At 42.0% G+C, this 21,350-nt stretch overlaps 1 protein-coding gene across 4 annotated transcripts in view; it reads left to right on the top strand.

Annotated features, from left to right (window-relative positions):
* usp19 (ubiquitin specific peptidase 19) overlaps positions 1 to 21,350 on the top strand; it is a 64,461-nt gene that overhangs the window by 19,219 nt on the left and 23,892 nt on the right. For 2 of the 4 annotated variants that reach the window (XM_068304523.1, XM_068304506.1), the window contains exons 6-19: positions 1,046 to 1,403; positions 6,755 to 6,911; positions 7,000 to 7,071; positions 8,148 to 8,263; positions 9,667 to 9,890; positions 12,261 to 12,453; positions 13,880 to 14,013; positions 14,120 to 14,278; positions 14,426 to 14,536; positions 14,621 to 14,731; positions 14,821 to 14,922; positions 15,056 to 15,196; positions 15,295 to 15,413; positions 15,526 to 15,669. In XM_068304523.1, the coding sequence (XP_068160624.1) occupies positions 1,046 to 1,403; positions 6,755 to 6,911; positions 7,000 to 7,071; positions 8,148 to 8,263; positions 9,667 to 9,890; positions 12,261 to 12,453; positions 13,880 to 14,013; positions 14,120 to 14,278; positions 14,426 to 14,536; positions 14,621 to 14,731; positions 14,821 to 14,922; positions 15,056 to 15,196; positions 15,295 to 15,413; positions 15,526 to 15,669 (2,141 nt within the window). Of the gene's footprint in view, positions 1 to 1,045; positions 1,404 to 6,754; positions 6,912 to 6,999; positions 7,072 to 8,147; positions 8,264 to 9,660; positions 9,891 to 12,260; positions 12,454 to 13,879; positions 14,014 to 14,119; positions 14,279 to 14,425; positions 14,537 to 14,620; positions 14,732 to 14,820; positions 14,923 to 15,055; positions 15,197 to 15,294; positions 15,414 to 15,525; positions 15,670 to 21,350 lie in introns of all 4 variants that reach the window. The other 2 variants (XM_068304515.1, XM_068304499.1) reach the window with 1 other exon arrangement.

Below are 21,350 nucleotides of genomic sequence, written 5' to 3'. Positions count from 1 at the left end.
GAAAACCCCTGGAGGCGCGTTACCTAGCGTCATCATGGAAGGGATTCCCCTTCCATGATGACGCTAGTGCCATCAACCACTCTCCGAAACGGAAGTAAATTATACAAAATGGTTTATAATGCTTTATCTTTATCATGTACTGCTTGTGGACATTTACGTCTTCATTGTTGTTTAGATACACGTTCTTATAATATTTTAGGTATTTTTCTAAATGGTAAGAACGGATTAAAATACTTTCCATTATTTCTTATGGGAAAATTGGTTTCGGTGTTCGAACAAATCGGTGCTCAACCGCCACCTCAGAACGGATTATGGTCGAGTACAGAGGTATCACTGTATTTCGCTTATACAATGTAACATAGAATTGGGTAATTGAATAATACGGAAGTACTGGTAAATATTTTTTCTTTCTGTAAGGTCCGATACCAAATGACCCACGGACCGGTACCGGTACATGACCCAGGGGTTGGGGACCCCTGCTGTAAGAGATCAACGGGGCGTGAAAATGTCTAGCTTATTCTTAGCCTCTGCCTGGTCAAAATAGAAAATGCTTTGGCCTTGTGGCCCACTACCAAAGTAAAGACTGGGACTACTGTGTTTTTTTTTTGTTTTGTTTTTTTAAACTGTTCTGTGGTTTGTACACCGTACCTTTCCTGTTCTTTCCATTTTATTACACATTACCTTTTTATATATCGTTCTTAGCAAATAAAAACACCTAAAACTACTTGACTACTTTCATTCTTCACTTTAATTTTATTGAACATTCATCTTTGTCAGTTTTAATAGTTTTCACTGTACCCTCAAAAAGTTGGCAATTTTGGAAGAATGATCTTCCGATGTACATGAGTCAAGTAGCTGAAGTACATCTTGATGCTTGGAATAATGAGAGACAGATGTGGAACTGGGGTTATGCTGCTGGAAGTTGGAGTATCCTTTAGTATAGATTTTAGTTATCATAAATTCATTTGAGCCTTCAGTGTCTGTATGGCCAAACTGTGTGAAAGTAATTCTCAAGTATTCGCCTAACATGTTTTCTGTAATTCAGGTGGCAGGAAGGAAAGGTCCGTCTTCACACCAGTATAGAACACATAATCGTGACAGTCAATCACCAGCTCCAGTCAGCACCAGTGACAGCTTCAGCAACAAGTTGGACTCCACCCCAGATCCACCAGGTCATAGAATTGACAGCAAGCCAGAAAAAAAGCCTGTTGAGCCGAAATTAATTCAAGATACTGAGATCCACCAGAAGCTTGAATCAAGAAAGGTACCATCAGTAGCAGCTACTGGACTATCTGCACGAGGCCAGTCACCCAACCTAACCCTGAAGCTTGGCAGCTGTGATGAAGAAGAGAAGCAGGACCAGTTGAAGGAGGAGCTTCCTCAGGAATTAAAGCTACAGGAAGGTTGGTTGAGAAAGTTCTGCAAATGCAGAAACCAATATGATTCAATTATTTCAATTATTATTTCATATATGTTTTTGTCTTATAACTTATTGTTTGGTTGTGCACTTTCTGCTTTTCTTTGAAATGCAGCAAGTGAATCCCACATTGGCACAAAATTGATTTGTCAGATGGATACAACAATAACAGTTATGACCTGTATTCAACCAAGGACATTTTAGAGCAAGCATATCAAATTAGGCAATTCTGGTTAGTCCGGTTTATTTCACTTGATTCAATTTCTAAATTTAACTGAGAACCCAATTCCCCGAAACATTAAAGAGAAAAGAGACAGTTATATAATTGACACATACTCTATACAGTATTTTCCGCACTATAAGGCACACCTAAAAGCCTATAATTTTCTCAGTAACCTGCAGTGCGCCTTATAATCCGATGCGTCTTATACTGTATTGGCCCGAATATAAGACGACCCTGATTAAAAGACGATCCCCTCTTTTTCCAGACTCAAGTTTGAAAAAGACTTTTTGAACACCTAATTTTATTTTTATACAGAAAATAACTACAGTACATCACCGTACATTAAACTCTGACACCATATTTCACAGCCACTTTGCAATTATTTGATTTGATTGAGATGGCTTCTCAATTTTGACAAGTCAAAAGTTTGACATGTCAAAGTTGGGGAGCCTCTTTGATGAGAGGAGAAACTTTTACAAGGAACTCCCTCAGAGTCCAGCCAATTGATTTAAACAACTTTTGATAAGCATGACTGAGATAATTGAGATCTCACACAGACACCTTTCAATGTCCCATGTTTGGGCTCTCTAGACGGGCAAAAAAAGATATATATATATATATAAAGTGCTGTCAGGCGATTAAAAAATGATCTAATTAATTACAGGATTTGTTATTAATTTAATTTAATCTCATACCTGCTAAAGGCCCCCAAATAAAGAATTTGAATTCTAGGACATCACAAAATTGTAGTGCATGACTAATCAATAGAATGCACCAAGAAAAGATTTGAAATCCACACTTTTGTTGGTAAAGTGTGCTTTATAAATGAAATTCAAAAGAAAAAAGGCCAAGTACATCAGCAGACCAATTAGGCCAGGTGCATTTCTCAAAAATGCGATAAAAATACATTAAAATAAAATTCAGAAGTAAAATAAGACTGAGTGTCAAATAGGCACATAAGCAGACTCTCTATCAAAATAAATACTAATGCTGACTCAATACAGCAATTCAAAATGAATAGTATAACATGCCTCTAAATTAGGCAACATCAATAGCAAGATGCCAACAGGCTTCTCCTTTAAAATGGTAAGCTAACGTTCAACTCTGTGTCCTTGACATATTTTGTATTTAAATGATAAGTTAGGCTGGAGCTGCTTTGGTGAAAATTCTCTTTCACAAAAGGTACAAATAATAATAACTTTAATAATACTAATAATCATGGATTAGATTTATATAGCGCTTTTCTGAACACTCAGACTCTTTACCTTGGATCCATTATTCATTCATTCGTCAGTCATACTTGGTGATGGTAAGCTACGTGTGTAGCCACAGCTGGCCTGGGGCAGACTGACTGAGGCCTCTACAGCGCAGATTGGCATCGCAGAATCACTGCGTTTTTGTTGATAGTCCCGTCTTTGTTCTTTTTATAAATAAACTTTCCTCCCAAAGATCTGAGTGGGCTTGCCTCGCTCTCCTGTGTCGCGTCCATCTCTGTTGTCAGTCACCCTGCTTTGACTAGTGGCACAGGTACGAAGTTATGTTATTGCAGCCTATGGGTCCCTCAATGGGCCAAATTTAAAATGCTTGCACATTGACTTGCCACTCGTGATTAATTGCGTTAATTTTTATAGCGCGTTAATTTGCAGCGTAATATATCAATCTAATTAACGCGTTAAAGTGACAGCCCTAATAAATACACACACACACACACAAAGTCCCTCTCACCCTTGTGGGGTGGTATCTGTGTGTCATTCTCAAGCTTGGGTCCTCTACCAGAGGCCTGGGAGTCTGAGGGTTCTGCGCAGTATCTTAGCTGTTACTAGGACTGCGCTCTTCTGGACTGAAGCTTCAGATGCTGTTCCAGGAATCTGCTGGAGCCACTCTTCCTGTTTGGGGGTCACTGCCCCAAGTGCACCTACTACCACGGGGACCACATTAACCTTGACCTTCCACATCTGTTCCAGCTGTCTCTCAACCCCTTGATATTTCTCGATCTTTTCATGTTCCTTCTTCTTGATGTTGGCGTCAGCTAGAATTGCCACATCTATCACCACTGCTCTCTTCTGGTCTTTGTCCATCACCACTATGTCCGGTTTGTTAGCCAGCAGTTTTTTGTCTGTCTGGAAGCTGAAGTCCCACAGGATTTTAGCCTTGCCGTTCTCAACCACCTTTGGTGGTATGTCCCATTGGGATTTGGGTACTTCTAGTCCATACTGGGTACAGATGTTCCTGTACACTATCACAGCTACTTGGTTGTGCCTTTCCATGTATGCTGAGCTTGCGAGCATCTTACACCCTGCTACCACATGCTGGACTGACTCTGGGGCTTCTTTACATAGCCTGCACCTTGGGTCAGATCTACTGTGGTAGATATTGGCCTCTATTGCCCTTGTACTTAGGGCCTGTTCTTGTGCTGCCATGATCAGTGCCTCTGTGCTGTCTGTCAGTCCAGCTTTATTCAGCCATTGGTAGGTCTTCTTGATATCAGCCACTTCCTCTGACGGTGGTACATGCCGTGTAGGGGCTTGTCCCTCCATGTTGTCTCGTCCTCCTCCTCTTCCTCCTCAGGTTTCTGCTGCCTAAGGCATTCACTGAGCAGTTCATAAGTTGGGGCCATCTTCCTGATGTACTCTTGGATTTTTGATGTCTCATCCTGGACAATGGCCCTGATGCTCACTAGTCCTCGGCCTCCCTCTTTCCGCTTAGTGTACAGCCTCAGGATGCTGGACTTGGGGTGAAACCCTCCATGCACGGTGAGGAGCTTTCTCGTCTTGATGTCTGTGGCTTCTATCTCCTCCTTTGGCCAGCTTATGATCCCAGCGAGGTATCTGATGACAGGCAGTGCATACATGTTGATGGCTCAGTCCTTGTTCTTGCCATTCAGCTGACTTCTCAGGACTTGCCTTACTCTCTGGAGGTATTTGGCTGTGGATGACTTCCTTGCAGCGTCCTCATGGTTGCCATTAGCCTGTGGGATTCCAAGGTATTTGTAGCTGTCCTTGATGTCTTCTATTCTACCCCCCGGTAGGTCGACCCCTTCAGTTCTGATCATCTTGCCTCTTCTTGATACCATCCTGCCACATTGGTCTAATCCGAATGACATCCCTATGTCGTCGCTATAGATCCTGGTGGTGTGGATCAGAGAGTCAATTTCTCTCTCATTCCTGGCATACAGCTTGATGTCATCCATGTAGAGGAGATGGCTGATTGTTGTCCCACTTCAGAATCGGTATCCGTAGTCACTCTTTGTGATGATGGGACTGAGGGGGTTCAGGTCTATGCAGAACAGCAGTGGTGATAGTGCATCCCCTTGGTATATGCCACACTTGATGTTAACTTGGGCAATTGGCTTGGAGTTAGTCTCCAGGGTTGTCTTCCACTTCCCCATTGAGTTCTTGATGAAGGCTCTTAGTGTCCTGTTGATCTTATACTGTACAGTTCCAGACATTCCAGTATCCGCGTGTGTGGCATTGAGTCGTAGGCTTTCTGGTAATCTATCCAGGCGGTGCACAAGTTGGTCTGCCTATTCTTACAGTCTCTGTGTACTGCTCTGTCCACCAGTAGCTGGTGCTTGGCTCCCCTGGTGTTACTACCAACTCCTTTCTGTGCCCCGCTCATATATTGATCCATGTGCCTACTCATCTTAGCCGCCATGATGCCTGACAGGAGCTTTCATGTAGTACTGAGACAGGTTATTGGCCGGTAGTTGGATGGGGTAGATTCCTTCTGTGGGTCTTTCATGATCAGGACTGTCCTGCCTTCAGTCAACCATTGTGGGTGCGTCCCATCCCTCAGCAGCTGGTTCATCTGTGCCGCTAGACACTCGTGGAGTGCTGTCAGATTTTTTACCCAGTATGTATGGATCATATCCGGGCCCGGTGCTGACCAACTCTTCATCTTTGACACTCTTTCTTGGATGTCTGCCATTGAGATGGTTACTGGTTCTTGTTTTGGGAGGCAGCTGTGGTCAGTCCTCGGGTCCACTAGCCACTGGGCATCGGTGTTGCGTGATGCTTCTCTTTCCTATATGCCCTTCCAGTATTTCTCCACCTCAGCTCTTGGTGGGTCTGGCCGGATGCTTTCCCTGCCACTGAGAGTACACCTTTGCTGGTTGAGTGGAGAAGGTGTTGTTTATTCTCCTGGTCTCTATCTCCTTGGTGTATCTCTTCAGTCGGGTAGCCAGAGCCGTTAGTCTCTGGCAGTTTTGAGTGCTTCAGGTATGGAGAGCTTGCTGTATTTCCTGGGTTCCACTCTATTCACCATGTTCCCCTTCTGTAGCTCGGCTAGCTGTCTGACTTCTCTCCGTGTCGCCTTTATCTTGGCCTCTAACCGTCTCTTCCATGGAGGGTATTGTTTGTTATGCCCTGTGTTGATCTTATATCCCAGCATCTTGAGGATTACTGTTGCTGTACTGTGGATCAGCTTGTTGGTCTCAGTTATGTTCCCTGTGGGGATGGTTCTTATTGCAGCATTCACATCTTCTAGCAGATGAAGGTACTTGACAACTTAGCTTCGGTATTTTTCGGAGGCTCCAGGTTTCCATTTGGGTCACGATCTTCCTTCTCAGGCCAGCAGCTCTTGTATTGAGGCAGTGTATGTCTCTTGGGGCTTGGTACCCAATCTCTGATTGTTGGGGGGGTGATATCCCCCCGCTGACCTGGCGTCCTGGCTCCCCCTTGCCGTAGCATTGTTGTAGTATTTCATCGATCTCTAGTTGTGACAACAGTTTTCGGTTACGGATGTTGGAACACTGGGCTAACATATATCCCCTCTCTCTGGGATTACTCGTGTAGTAGCATTCCAACAACTCCGCCCTTGTTACGGAATTACGGAAATTAAACAACTTTTCCACGACATTCTAATTTTTTGGAAAGGGTCTATATATATAGATATATCAATGCAAGATCTTGATGAAAAATTTATGCAACACTGGCTTGAAATATTGTGACACTGCAGAAGCTTATCGAAACAATGCCACGTGTGTGTGCGTGTGTGTGTGTGTGTGTGTGTGTGTGTGTGTGTGTGTGTGTGTGTGTGTGTGTGTAGGTTTATTGCTCTTCATCTGTCAGTGGTAAGTTAGATAAAAGCTTGTTGATACCTATAATTCCTTGCAGTGCTGGAGCCAATGGTTAACCTGCAGGCTGTGAAGAATGATTCATACGAGAAGGGCACAGACCTGATGGTGGTTAATATCTACATGAAGGGAATCTGCAGGGAAACAGCCAGGGTCATCTTTAGGGAGCAGGACTTCACCCTCATCTTTCAGACAAGGTAGCTAATGTGAACATGCTACTAATAATGAAGGCTTATGACATGTTTTACACAAGTGAAAAATGATTTTGTCTTTAACCTTTTGCAGCGATGCAAATTTTCTGCGGCTTCATTCAAATTGTGAACCGAGCACAGTCTTCAAATGGCAAGTCAAACTCAGGTAACCGCTCATGTTTTTATCCTCTGTATTTCTATGCCCCAGCCAAAAAAGGCATACTTTTGTCTGTTTGTACACGTCAGGCAATATTTTTGCCCATATTTCAAGAACTACAAGATAGAATAAGTAAATGTTAGAAGAGCTATGAATAAACTTAAAACATGAAGTTACTTATTATTAATTACTGGTTACTGGTTATTAATTAACCTTGGTTCTCTGAGTAGCATTAGTGACTGTCTCTGTATTAGGAATATATATTTTCATATAATAAAATAATTTGTTATGATATAACATATATTTTTAAACCAACTAGTTTCTGAACTGACTAACCCATTAGGTTTTGAACAAATTAGGTTCTGGACTAACTAGATTTAGGACTAAGTTTTGAATTATTGTTTAACATAAACGTTGTATTTATATTTGTTATTATTTAATTGTTATTTATGTTGATCGTTTATATCCACACTGTTTACATTCACACTGTATGTTTTACACTTATTCTGCTTTATGTGCTTTTAATTGCCCCTTTGGGACTAATAAAGTTTTCTGAATTGAATTGAATTGGAATGACCTCAGCATGACCTCATCAGAATGTCATCTTTTTTTTGAATGACGGGCAGTTTAATGTCAAGTCCCTTAGGGGGAGAATTTCCATTCTCCATGACAGAATGCAATATGAGCTTTTGATACGGTCACATTGAGGGAGTTTCAAATGTAAGACGCAAAGTGAATGCTATGAAAGAAAACTGTTTTTTCATTTTTCAGTGGTGTGGAATGCATTGACATTATTATCAGACATTTAACTTCTATCATATTCATAAGCCTGCTTTATAGGCACAGCTTTTGATTCAAGAGATTTTCATTATTTAAAAAAAAAATTGTAATAATCACCTCACTTACATTAACATGCGTCCTGGAAGAAGTGCTGGATTAATAAAATCTTTGTAAAAATAGGGGGAAAACAGCATTTAGGTTAATTATGTATATTAATCACTTTTTTAAATTAATCAGTGACTAGTCAATTATTATAAAATGAATGCCCATCTGTTTTAATCTGACCTCTACATTTATATGTCCAGGAACCTGATCCAGCCTGAGCAGTGTTCCTACTCCTTCACCCCGTCCCGACTTGACATCGCCCTGAAGAAGAGGCACAGCCAGCGCTGGGGTGGGCTGGAGGCCGCTGCTACACAAGGTCTACATCTATGCAGTGTTAAGCCCAGATCAGCATGGTGTTGGCAAGCTCCACGTTCGTGCTATGATAGCAAGTGCCACATCTGTGCATTGTTAACAAACAACACGCTTTCACAGTTTAGCAAATGCAAACAGATAATTTGCCAGCACTGTGATATTAGCTAAGTGTAAATTAATTTAACAGTGTTGTTGTTAGCGTGCATCCTTTCTTTGACAGGGACGCACGATCATCAGACAAGGTGATGGGTCGCAATCTTTAAATACTTACTATAAAAAAAAACCGATGCTACCTTTTCCCCCAATATAATAATGGGGAAAAGTACACTTCCGTTCAACAAAAATATCCACAATTTTTCCATTTCTCCATTTAAATTTTTTAAACCGGAAATCACCATTATGTTTTGGTCTCGCGCAACTTTCTCGTCACAAGACTCACCTTTGTGTTTCAACTTAACTAAAATCAGCCAAACGGCAACATGACATCTGCTCATTTTACACACTGAAGTGAGAGAACGAGGACTTAGTCTTACATTATCACCACGCCTCTGAAAAACATGCAAAAGTTACAGGAAAACCAAGTGACAGAGTGCTTTCTTGAATAAAAAACAATAAAAAGTTAATGAAAAAGAGACAGAAATTACTTTGGATATTTTGGATATAGACACAGAAGAAACCAAGCAAAAATCTGAGCATTTGTACCGCAATGGACGCGATTGTTTACAGCTAAATGAGGCACATCGAAATATCAGCACCCAAGACAAAATAATGAAGGTGCAGCTTACAAAAAAATTGTTTGGAGAAGGCTCTTTCAGTTTGGTGCAGTGTCCACAGGAGAATGTATGAATTAAAGGCAAAGAAAACTATTGAGTAAATAGCAAACGTGAAAGAAAAAGAAAACTATTACAGTATATATTTTTAAAACTCTTTTTTTTTCAAGAATGACTTCCAGGCTTAAACATTTTGATAAAACTTATATATAATTTTACTATTTTCCTTTTTACTCAAACAGTTATGAAGTTGTTATTAATAAAATTTATAAATTAAGTTTATTTAGTTCTTAAATTGTATTATTGGCAAAACTAAATCTTTGCATACGTCTTCTATCATATATTCTATTGGGATGCATAAACGTCATGTTGGGATGCCCAAATTTGTTTTGAAGCACATCCCAGGGACGCTTCAAAACAAAGCAAAAGTAGAGTTCATTGAGGTAAAATTAACTCTGCTTTAATCTCCTGATAAGACTCCAAATTTCAGGAACAGATTTTCTTGAATATGCCATGAAACTACTTCAGATGCCATACAATCGATTTGAATGTTTATAAATTATTCATGTTGACCACGTTATGTCTTTAACACATCATCCTCTAACCACAGAGCCATTGTCCTCTGTTTAAGGTGCAGTGGGTGGCGCCAAAGTAGCTGTGTCCTCCATCCCCACCTGCATGGAAAAGAGCCAGCCAAGCAACACTGAGCACAACCTGCCAGTGAAGGAATCTCCCAGGGTTGTGGAAGAGAAACCCAAGGTCCCTAAGGTCTCCTCATCAAGAGTGGAGGATGGCAGTCTGGACACTGTGGCTCCTCATGTTGTTGCGGAGCATGTTGCTGTCAACAAAACAGAGCCAACTGTAAGTGTGGTAAACAAAATTATAATCTGTTATAAAGTGAAGAGATTAGTGTTGTTTGTACACTTGTAGTGTTGTTTGTACACTTGTAGTATTGGTAGCATACTATTACTACTGATCATAATACATATTTAACTTACTGGTTGTCAGTCATTGTCAGAGCAGAGTTCCTCATACTGCCAGCGTTTTGGAGGATTTTGACTGAATGTTCATGTCTCTTGGGTTCTGTGGTTATCGGCAGAAGAACATAGTGTGGTTTCAGCAAAAACACCTGTTCTTGACCATCCCATGCATGTATGGCCTCCCCAAAATTCGTAAAGAAGGAGCCCCCCTCAGACCTATTGTCAGCAGCATCAACTCAAGTCACATAACATCGCTGAGCACGTTGCCACCATTTTGGCCCCGCTAGTGGGGAATAATCCCTACCATATACAAAACTCCATGGACCTTGTGGTTAAGGTGAGAGGACTGAGACTGGATACAGAGACCATGGTATCCTACTTCGTCACCTCCTTATTCACATGTGTTCCCCCAATCGAGGCGGCAGAAGCAGTAAGGTAACGGCTTTTACTGGACAACACCCTCAGTGAAAAGACAAACCTCAACCCTGAACAGATCTGCCAACTTTTGGACATCTGCCTGAACACCACCTATTTCCAGTACAGAGGGAGCTTTGAAAGGCAGAAACACAGATGTGCAATGGGTTCTCCGGTGTTTCCAATTGTGGCCAATTTGTACACGGAAAAATGGGAACTCAGGGCACATGGGTCAAGATCAAAATCCACGAGGTGCGAGCTTTCATCGAACACATCAACTTAGTGGACAGCAACATCAAGTACACCAGAGAGGATGCAAAGGACAACAATTTGTCTTTTTTAGATTTTGAGATCTGCATAAAAGATGACAGAAGTCTGAGTGTTGGGGTATACAGGAAACCAACACACACCGACCAGTACCTGCTTTTTGACTGTCACCATCCACTAGAGCACAAACTCAGCGTCATCAGAACCCTGCAAAACAGGGCTGACAAGTTACCAACCAGTACCCAAGACCAGGCAAAAAAACACCCAACACCTGAAAGGGGCACAGAAAACTTGTGGATTTTCTGACTGGAACTGTGAAGGTTCACACAAGATCCAGAAAGGAAAATAACCCAGTGAGAACAGAGGAGAAGGAGATCAAGCATAGTGATCCCATATGTGTCTGGAGTGTCTGAAAAACTGAGGAGAGTTTTCAACAAACACTAGATTCCTGTGGATTTTAAACCGGGCAACACCCTCAGACAAAGACTGGTCCACCTAAAAGACCCCACACCACACAGTCAGAAGAGCAATCTGGTATATGCAGTCAAATGCAGCGAGGAATGCATTTGACTGTTGTTTGGTTTCCCTATGGAGACATACGGGAAACCAAACAACCGCTCCACAAGCGCATGGCTCAGCACAGAAGAGCCAACTCATCAGGACAGGACTCAGCAGTCTTCCCTCACCTCAAAGAAGAGGGACACTCATTTTTCAGGATACTGATGCTCAGATCTTGGCTAGGGAAGACAGATGGTTTGAAAGAGGAGTGAAAGAAGCTTTCCATGTCAAAGTGGAGAAGCCATCTCTGAACAAAGGGGGGTGGTCTGCGACATCACCTTTTGCCTATTTACAATCGGGTCCTTTTGAAACTCCCTAAAGCAGGGGTCACCAAATGGCCGACCGCGGTCCGGATCCGTTGGAGTGATGGTTCTGTCCAGACCCGTGACCACTCCACGATAAATTCACGAGTATATTTTCTTGGCACATTTTTACTGATGGTCGTGGCGCTGCTCCTCCAGTTCACACGGTAATGGCTCCACTCAGTTCAGCCAATCAGATCATTTGTTTATCTGCTCTGTCAGTGCACCTGGAAGTGAGACAGCCCACTGCTGCTACCGCTTTGGAAACAGCTTTGGATAACCATGACCTGGATAACTGAGAACCTACAGAGATGTTCTTGATCAGGTTTTCTTGATGAGGCTCAGAATGGCTCATTGACATAATAGGGGCCATTCAAAGGTAGTCAGGAAGTCATGAATGCAATCATTACTGCCTGAGCAGTGCGGCTCTATCTAGTGGACGGATTGCGCAACTACAGCCATTGCAGTTTATCAAATACATTTTATTTTTATTGTGTGCGCCTTATAATCTGGTGCGCCTTATATATGAAATAAATTATAAACCAAATTATTGAGGGTGCGCCTTATAGTCCAGTGCGCCTTATAGTGCGGAAAATACTGTAACTAGAAACTGTTAATGTTTCAGCAGTGATCCAGTCTACATAAAGCTTCAATCAAAATGATAAGGTATTGGTTTAATCCGTAGTCAATGTAAATCTCTCCTCTCTCAGCCTAAACCTACCTGTATGGTGCAGCCCATGACCCATGCGCCTCCTGCCAGCAATGAACACCATGAAGAGGAAGAGGAGAAGAAGGTGTGCCTGCCGGGATTTACTGGCTTGGTCAACCTTGGCAACACCTGCTTCATGAACAGTGTCATCCAGTCCCTTTCCAACACTAGAGAACTCAGGGATTATTTTCATGGTGAGTACTTCCATTCTTACATGAAGCTCCTACTGTTTACCTGATGAATAATTAATGACTCAACTATCAAATACAGTGACTTATCATATGTAATAAATGTAATGTTATGATTTATTAGTCCTGGGTACACACTAGGGAGGAATGAGTACAGCACTATCTGTAGCTGTATCTGTTCAACCACCTAAATTATCTGCATCTGCATCTATACTCGGAATGGGCAGGACTTAAACTGCAAGTGGGTGTGTTTTAACCAGAAATGGGTGAGGCTTTAATCGGTACATGTTACATTTTCTGAAATTGATATGGATTGATCAGAAGTTGCTATATTGTTTATTTCAAAACTTTTTACAGAACCGCCGCAAAATTGAGATTCAAATCAATGTTTATGAACTCAGAACACAAATATTCTTAAGTGTATGAATGAATATTTACAGAACAGTCTCAGAATTGAGATTCAATGCTTTTGATCACAATAGTAAAGGAACTATTTACAGAACAAGTTTTTTATTAACTCAACATAAAGTGCATTAGTGAATATAATGCATGTGATAGCAAATTATGAACTACAAAGTATGCATGAAACAAGAATTGTCATACTCGACCCAACTGTCTAATTTTTTAAATTTTCATTTTTAGAGGAGAGATAGAGCATGTGGGTGTGTGTGCACGCGTTATGTAACAGTTAAAATATACAGTATTTATAGTATTTATAATTATTAATGTGAACTGAAGTGAGAAAGTGTCCAACTAAGAGCAAGCAAGTAAAAAAACAACTGGAGTGGGGGCAGTGACCGATGCGACACGAGCAGTTTTCAGCTCTGGTCAAATGCACTGCATACGTGCCACTAAACAAGAAACAAGTTCACCAAGTAACCTTAAATAGACCGAAATATAGGCAAGCTGAAAAAAACCCAAGGATAGCAACATGAGCTAAAGCGAAGCCACGCACAGAGCGATCAGTCAATATCCGTCTATGACAGTGGGGCTTTGTGTCTCTGTAGGGAGGGGCGGGCACTGTGTGTGACTGGCCAATCACAGAGCGTGAAGACAGGAGGATTTGCCTTCAGCACGAGTATTGACGAGTTTTACTCATATCATGCTTATACTTGTCAAAAAGGATTTATCCGTACCGGATACTCGTCTGAAACGAGCACCTGGCTCAACCCTAGTATACACATAAACTGATATTAATTTAATTAATGCTAGATCAGGCTGCTGCATTTTGCTTGTTCATAAGATGCATTTTCAAGTAACCAATAGGGCCAAACCTAATCAGCACTCTGACCCAGTCGTTTTAACTGAATAAGCCAAATATATTGCAGTTTTGTTTCTTCTGGCATTTGCATGCATCCTGAAAAATAAAAAAAATTCCCCTCGGGGTGATTAATAAACGTTGATTCTTCTTCATTTTATGCCCCCGCTGCAGATCGAGCATTTGAGGCAGAAATCAACTGCAACAATCCCCTGGGAACAGGAGGCAGACTAGCTGTTGGGTTTGCTGTGCTACTCAGGGCCCTTTGGAAAGGAACGCATCATGCCTTCCAACCTTCAAAATTAAAGGTATGACGACATCCAGAGACACGTTTCCATCAGGAGAAACTTAAATATGCCAAATTTGGTGAGAACAATATGGTCCATGTATTCATTCTTTTTTGTGTCTTGGTAGGCGATTGTTGCCAGTAAAGCCAGTCAGTTTACAGGTTATGCCCAGCATGATGCCCAGGAATTTATGGCTTTCCTGCTGGATGGGCTCCATGAAGACTTGAATCGAATTCAGAATAAACCTTATACGGAAACAGTGGACTCTGATGGACGGCTGGATGAGGTGAGCGTTTCTCTCACATAGAAGTTTCTAGATTTGCGTTGAACAGACTAAAAGTATATTTTATGTTGATAGTGTATAGTAATGAAATAAAGTAGTTATATTGGATATCTGTCTTGTGCTGATGATTTTATTCATTTGGTGGTGTAGGTAGTGGCGGAGGAGGCATGGCAGAGGCACAAAATGAGAAATGACTCCTTCATAGTTGATCTCTTCCAAGGCCAATTCAAATCCAAGCTTGTGTGTCCCACATGCTCAAAGGTAAAACATTTAACTGTGAAATAAACATGTACTTTTTTTCAGCAATGACTAACATGATATTTCTAACTCTTTTCTCTTCATCAGGTTTCCATCACCTTTGACCCTTTCCTCTACCTGCCTGTTCCATTACCACAAAAACAAAAAATGCTGTCCGTCTTCTACTTTGCAAAGGAACCTCATAAGAAACCCATCAAGGTCAGTCTTCCTGAACTGCTGTGCTACTGACAGTATATTTTTATGTGAATAGATATGTCTCCAATGCACTTCCAACCTGTTTGTGTCAGTTTTTGGCAAGTGTGAGCAAGGAGAACTCAAGCACTGCTGAAGTCCTCGAATCCATTTCTCGGAATGTCAGAGTCAAACCAGAGAACCTCAGGCTGGCAGAGGTTAGATATTTCCAATAGTCAATTTTACAAATTGCTAGAAATTCCTGATACAATTCAATAAATGGAAGTCGAACAGGTAGAGATGACATGCTCACAGATACATGAGGATAATACTGGATGTTTTTGCTCGCAGGTAGGGAAGAACCGTTTCCAGCGCATTTTTCTGCCAACCCATTCCCTGGACACAGTGTCCTCCTCTGACATGCTGTTCTGCTTTGAGTTGCTTTCCAAAGACATGGCCAAAGAGAGAGTAATAATGCTCAAGGTGCAACAGGTAACATCATCTTTGACTTTACATTTGTCCAGCCTGTAAAAAAATGTCTGTTAACTGCCATTGAGAGTCCATGCTTTGGTCTGTTTTTTGACTAATAGAGACTGCAGGTCCCAAATATCCCCATCTCAAAATGTGCTGCCTGCATGAAGCCTCCAGTGTCTGAGGAAGACAAGCTGAAGCGGTGCACTTGCTGTTATCGTGTGGGCTACTGCAATCAGTTAGTTCTATACCATAATTATAAAAGCATATTTTTGGAAGCATATTTGTTACAGTACAGTATTTTGGGAAAAAATGCATTTTTTAAACATGTTAATCCCCTTCATTCCCAGAGTGTGTCAGAGGAACCACTGGCCCAGTCACAAGGGCTTGTGTCGATCCAACATGGAGAACATAGGCCTGCCCTTCATGATCAGCGTGCCTGAGTCTCGTCTCACTTATGCCCGCCTCACCCAGCTTCTAGAGGGCTACTCCAGGTATGCAGTTGAACTAGAGTCCTCATTACTAAGCATTACATGAGTTTTTATGTTAAGCATAACATTTAGTAGTTATGACAGTTGGTTGCTATGGCTCCTTTTTTGTTGTCCAGACATGTATAGTGTTATTAAAATGTGATGAAAATCAAACAAACTCATGTCACGTTAAGGAATGAACGTATATCTCTAGGATTGACCTGTTAGTCAACACAGCGCAAGCCTGAATTGGACACTGTCATGGTCCCTTCATAACAATAGAGAACAGTACTTTATGGACCATAAAAGTGCACTGGATTATAAGGCACAGTCTCAATTGTGGGGTCTATTTGAGGCGCACCTTATTATTGGGTGCATGCCAAAAGGTAACGGAAGCAAATCAGTGAGACTGGTTGAACTTTATTCTACTATGTATTTAAAAATTGATCCATCTTTTGTCACAAAGTCTTTAGAAGTCATCTTCTGTATGTGAATTGAACAGCTGGGCAATACAGGTTCTCTCTCGTCATTGTGGGTGCCAGTCTCCTGGTGGTTGTTTAGCAATGATGCCAGCTTTCGGGAGAGCTCGGACAGCAGTCCAAGTAAATACCACATGGTGGCGCAACTCGCCTGGCGCTGCCTTCCAGTCATGGTAAAGGCATGTCCGCCATCTCTCATCCAATTGCTCCCACTACGCTCGCAACGGCACTTTGAATATCCTGTTTACACCAGTGTCCAGTGGTTGGAATTCTTTTGTTAATCCTTCCGGAATGGTGGCAAGTGCCGAGTTAATTTCCTTCATTTGGTTTTTCACAGTATCACTGATATGGGCGCACAAATCGTTACTCTCTGCGTAACTGGTAGCCTGTAGTTTGAATTTTGCTTCGTAAGCATGTCAGTTTGCTGATGCCATTTTTGGTGGGTCCCTGGCCAAATAAGTGTTGTTTTGCAGAGTTGTAGTTCTACAGTGTACCTACCTACCAGGGCTGTGTCCTGTCAGCTTTATCGCTGCCAGCATACGTAGTGAGGTATTCTGTCCCTATGTTGGTGAAAAATGGTACTGACTAAAATTGCATAACATTTTTACAGATTTTGGTACTCAGTGCACACATAAGGTGCTTCAAGTTAAAAGGTGCACCGTCGATTTTTGAGAACATTAAAGGTCCCATATTATGTTTTTTTAATTCATGTCATTCAGCTACCAGATGTCCAGCTACACTGTATTTGAAATGTCTTGTCCCAAAGTGATCCGTTGTCGTCAATATCTTTGATTGAATATTGATAAATTCTCCTGCCCCCAAGCGTTTTATTATTGTGCCGGTCCCAAGCCCGGATAACTACAGAGGGTTGTGTCAGGAAGGGCATCCGACGTAAAACTTTTGCCAAATCAAACATTTGAATCAAACCTTTTACCTCCATTCCGGATCGGTTGAGGTCCGGGTTAACAACAACCGCCATCAGTGCTGTTCACCTACAGGGTGCCAGTGGAAATTGGACTACTGTTGGTCGGAGTAGAGGAGGAAAGTGTGTTCGTAGGAAGAGGGAGAAGAGGAATGCCAAGAGTATAGCTGAGAGTAGTAGGGATGTTGAGTGTTGGTAACTATGACAGGAAAAGGTTGAGAATTGGTTGACATACTGTGTGTCCAGGAGATCAGGTAGAAAGGTAGCAAGGCTAGACATTTAGGAACAGGGTTCAAGCTGTTCTATCATGGTGCAGATGGGAAGATAAATGGAGTAGGAGTTATCTTGAAGGAGGAGTTGGTTAGGCACATCTTGGAGGTTAAAAGAGTGTCAGGTAGAGTGATGAGTCTGAAGCTAGAAATCGAAGGTGTGATGCTCGATGTTGTTAGTGGGTATACCCCACAGGTAGGATGTGAGCTGAAGGAGAAATTCTGGTTGGACTTTGATGAAGTGATGCAGACTGCTCAACTAAACTGCTCAACTCCTCTCTGGGGGAGTTGAAGAAGAAGAAAGTCCACACGAGAGCTGAGGGATGACAATACAGCAAAAACAATACAAACACTATAGACATTTCACTATACCCATACTCAACCAGGCGTGTTTATTTTTTATTTCTATGCCTATTTATGATTTTCTATTTATATATTCTTGATGGGTTATTTATTACTCTTTCTATTTGGTGTTGTACTACTTTCTATGTGCTGGTGCTTTTTCTGTGTTTTGTGTACTTACTGTGCTGTGTGCGACGGAGAAATAAATTTCCCTGATGGAACCTCCTTAAGGGATAAATAAAGTTGTACTCTACTCAGAATATACCTAGAAATGAGAGAATTGTCATTGGAGCACACTTCAATGGACATGTTGGTGCAGGAAACAAAGGTGATAAGGAGGTGATAGGCAGGTTTGGTATCCATGAGAGGAATGCAGAAGGACAGATGGTGGTTGACTGAGCAAAAAAGATGGAAATGGCTATAGTGAAGACTTTCTTCCAGAAGAGGCAGGAACATAGGGTGACCTATAAGAGTGGAGGTAGGAGCACACAGGTAGATTACATCTTGTGTAGACGGTGTAATCTGAAGATCAGTGACTGCAAAGTAGTGGTAGGCAAGAGTGTAGCCAAACAGCATAGGATAGTGGTGTGTAGGATGACTCTGGTGGTGAAGAAGATGGCAAAGGCAGAGCAGAGGACAAAATGGTGAAAGCTGAAAAGGGAAAAGTGTTCCATGACTTTTAGGAGGGAGTTGAGACAGGCTCTGGATGGTCAGGAAGTGCTTCCAGATGACTGGACAACTACAGCTAATGTGATCAGGGAGACAGTTAGGAGAGTACTTGGTGTGTCATCTGGAAGGAAAGTGGTTAAGGAGACTTGGTGGTGGAATGAAAAGGTACAGGAGTGTATACAGAGAAAGTGGTTAGCTAAGAAGAAGTGGGACACTGACAGGACTGCGGAGAGGAGACAGGAGTACGGGGAGGTGCAGCGTAAGGTGAAAGTAGAGGTAGCAAAGGCCAAACAACGGGCTTATGATGACTTGAATGCTAGGTTGGACAGTAAGGACGGAGAGACTGATCTATACAAGTTGGCAAGACAGGGACAGAGATGGGAGGGATGTGCAGCAGGTTAGGACGATTAAGAATAAGGGTTGGAAGTCTATTGACAGGTGCCAGTAGTGTCATGGGAAGTTGCATTGAAGAGGATGAAGAGTGGAAAGGCACTCGGTCCTGATGGTATACCTGTAGAGGTATGGAAGTGTCTAGGAGAGGTGGCGGTAGAGTTTCTGATAGGGTTGTTCAACAGGATCTTAGATAGTAAGAAGATGCCTGAGGAAGGGAGGAGAAGTGTGCTGGTGCCTATTTTCAAGAGCAATGGAGATGTGCAGAGTTGTGGGAACTACAGAGGAATAAAGATGATGAGCCCTACAATGAAGTTACAGGAAAGATTAGTGGAAGCTAGATTAAGGGCAGAAGTCGTCATTTGTGAGCAGCAGTATGGTTTCATGCCAAAAAAGACAACTACAGATGCAGTTTTTGCTTTGAGGATGTTGATAGAGAAGTACAGAGAAGGCCAGGTGTTTTTGTAGATCTGGAGAAAGTTTATGACAGGGTGTCCGGAGAGGAACTGGTATTGTATGAGGAAGTCTGGAGTGGCAGAGAAGTATGTTAGAGCGGTGCAGGACATGTATGAGGACTGTAAGACAGTGGTGAGGTGTGCTGTAGGTGTGACAGGAGTTCAAGATGGAGGTGGGACCCCATACGGGATAAGTTCTGAGCCCATTATTAATAATAATAATATTAATACATTTTATTTAAAGGCGCCTTTCTTGACACTCAAGGACACCGTACAGAGTTATGCAAAGTCCATTTAAGAATCAATAATAACATAAGATAAAATCAATAAAAACAACAAGTTTCAGCTGGAATAAGCAGAAAACAGATGTGTTTTCTGTTGTGCTTTGACAATGGGGAGTGAATCGATGTTTCTGATTTGGGGTGGTAGTGATTTCCAGAGACTGGGAGCAGAGTGGCTGAATGCTCTGCACCCCATGGTAGTGAGACGGGCTGAAGGGACAGACAGGTGTAAGGAAGAAAAGGATCTGAGGGAGTGGGAGGGAGTGGTAACATAAAGAAGGTCAGACAGATATGGAGGGGCGAGGTTGTGGATGGCCTTGAAAGTTAGGAGGAGAATTTTAAAATGGATTCGGAACTGGACCGGAAGCCAGTGAAGCTGTTGGAGGAGAGGAGTGATGTGGTGAATGGAGGGGGTTCGAGTTATGATGGGGTTTTTGTTCGCTATGGTGATGGACAGGCTGACAGATGAGGTTAGACAGGAATCTCCATGGACTACGATATTTGCAGATGACATTGTGATCTGTAATGAGGGCAGGGAACAGGTGGAGGAGAATGGAGCAATGGAGAGTGGAGCAATGGAGAGTGTGGAAAAGAGGTGAAGAAGCGTGTACAAGCAGGATGGAATGGATGGGGAATAGTGTCAGCTGTGATGTCTAATAAAAGACTTTCAGCTATATTGAAAAGAAAGGTGTACAAAACTGTGGCGAGACCAGTGATGTTGTTTGGTCTAGAGACAGTGTGACTGAGGAAAAGACTGGAGACAGAGCTCGACGTAGCAGAGATAATGATGCCGAGGTTCTCTTTGGGATTGACCAAGATGGATAGGATCAGGAATGAGTATATCAGAGGGACACTCATGTTGGGTTTTGGAGATGAAGTCAGAGAGGCCAGACTGAGATGGCCTTTCTGAGATTGCGAATATATTTGTAGAAGGATGCTGAGTTTTGAACTGCCAGGCAGGAGGCTTAGAGGTAGACCAAAGAATAGGTTTATGGATGTCGTGAAAGAGGACATGAAGGTCGTTGGTGTGAAAGAAGAGGGTGTAGAAGACAGGGTTAGATGGAGGCAACTGATTCGCTGTGGCGACCCCTGATGGGAAAAGCTGAAAGGAGGAGGAGAAGAACTTTAGTCAATGTCTATGGCAACTCCTGGTTTACCAACTCCTTGTTAAAAAAGTGGATGTATTGTTTTTTGGTACACATAAACTGGTTTCTGCAATTTGCGAACTCTACAAGTACATTAATTATGTTTCTTTGCTAACTACTGAAGAACATTGTAATTGTTACCACACTTGAGTAAATTCTTGAAAGTAGTGGCATCGTTTAAGATATCTGTTTTCATTTGGGGCCACATGTCATCTCCTGATCTTGTTCTTTTTCATATCGGTTCTGGCTTGCACTGAAAAAAATCTGAATATGATATCCTGATAATTGTTGATATCCGCTCAGTAAACACGACATTCTTTCAGTTTAACTGACTTTTATTTCTCCACAGCAGCAACCGACATGCAAACAGGTTTCCTCTCAAGACCATCACAACATGCAACTCATGCGCTCGCTGCACATGCGCGCCACACATGCAATGCCGTAAAGGAGAACTACATGGAACTGTCGCAAAGTGTGCAATATAGAACAACACATGTTAACAATCTCCCTCTTCTTTCTTCAAAAAAAACAACAAAACCTTAGGCCAAGTGCAAAGGAAAAACATTTAAGGTACAATCGGGTTTAAGAAAATAACAAAATACAATCATCCCCGTGTTTGTGTGTTTTTGGTTTTTTTTTTTCAGTTTAACCCAGAAACAATCAGGCTGGATTCCACAGTCCTTCACAGAGAGCCTTCAAGAGCAATAGCGGTGATGCCCCCTTTTTTGTCAGATAGTCAGCGAGTTGTCCTTT

The sequence above is a fragment of the Antennarius striatus genome, chromosome 2 (genome assembly GCF_040054535.1).
Source record: "Antennarius striatus isolate MH-2024 chromosome 2, ASM4005453v1, whole genome shotgun sequence".
In the NCBI taxonomy this organism is placed as follows: domain Eukaryota; kingdom Metazoa; phylum Chordata; class Actinopteri; order Lophiiformes; family Antennariidae; genus Antennarius; species Antennarius striatus.
Note: the sequence above shows the minus strand (reverse complement) of the source record. Positions and strands in the feature narration are given on the sequence as shown.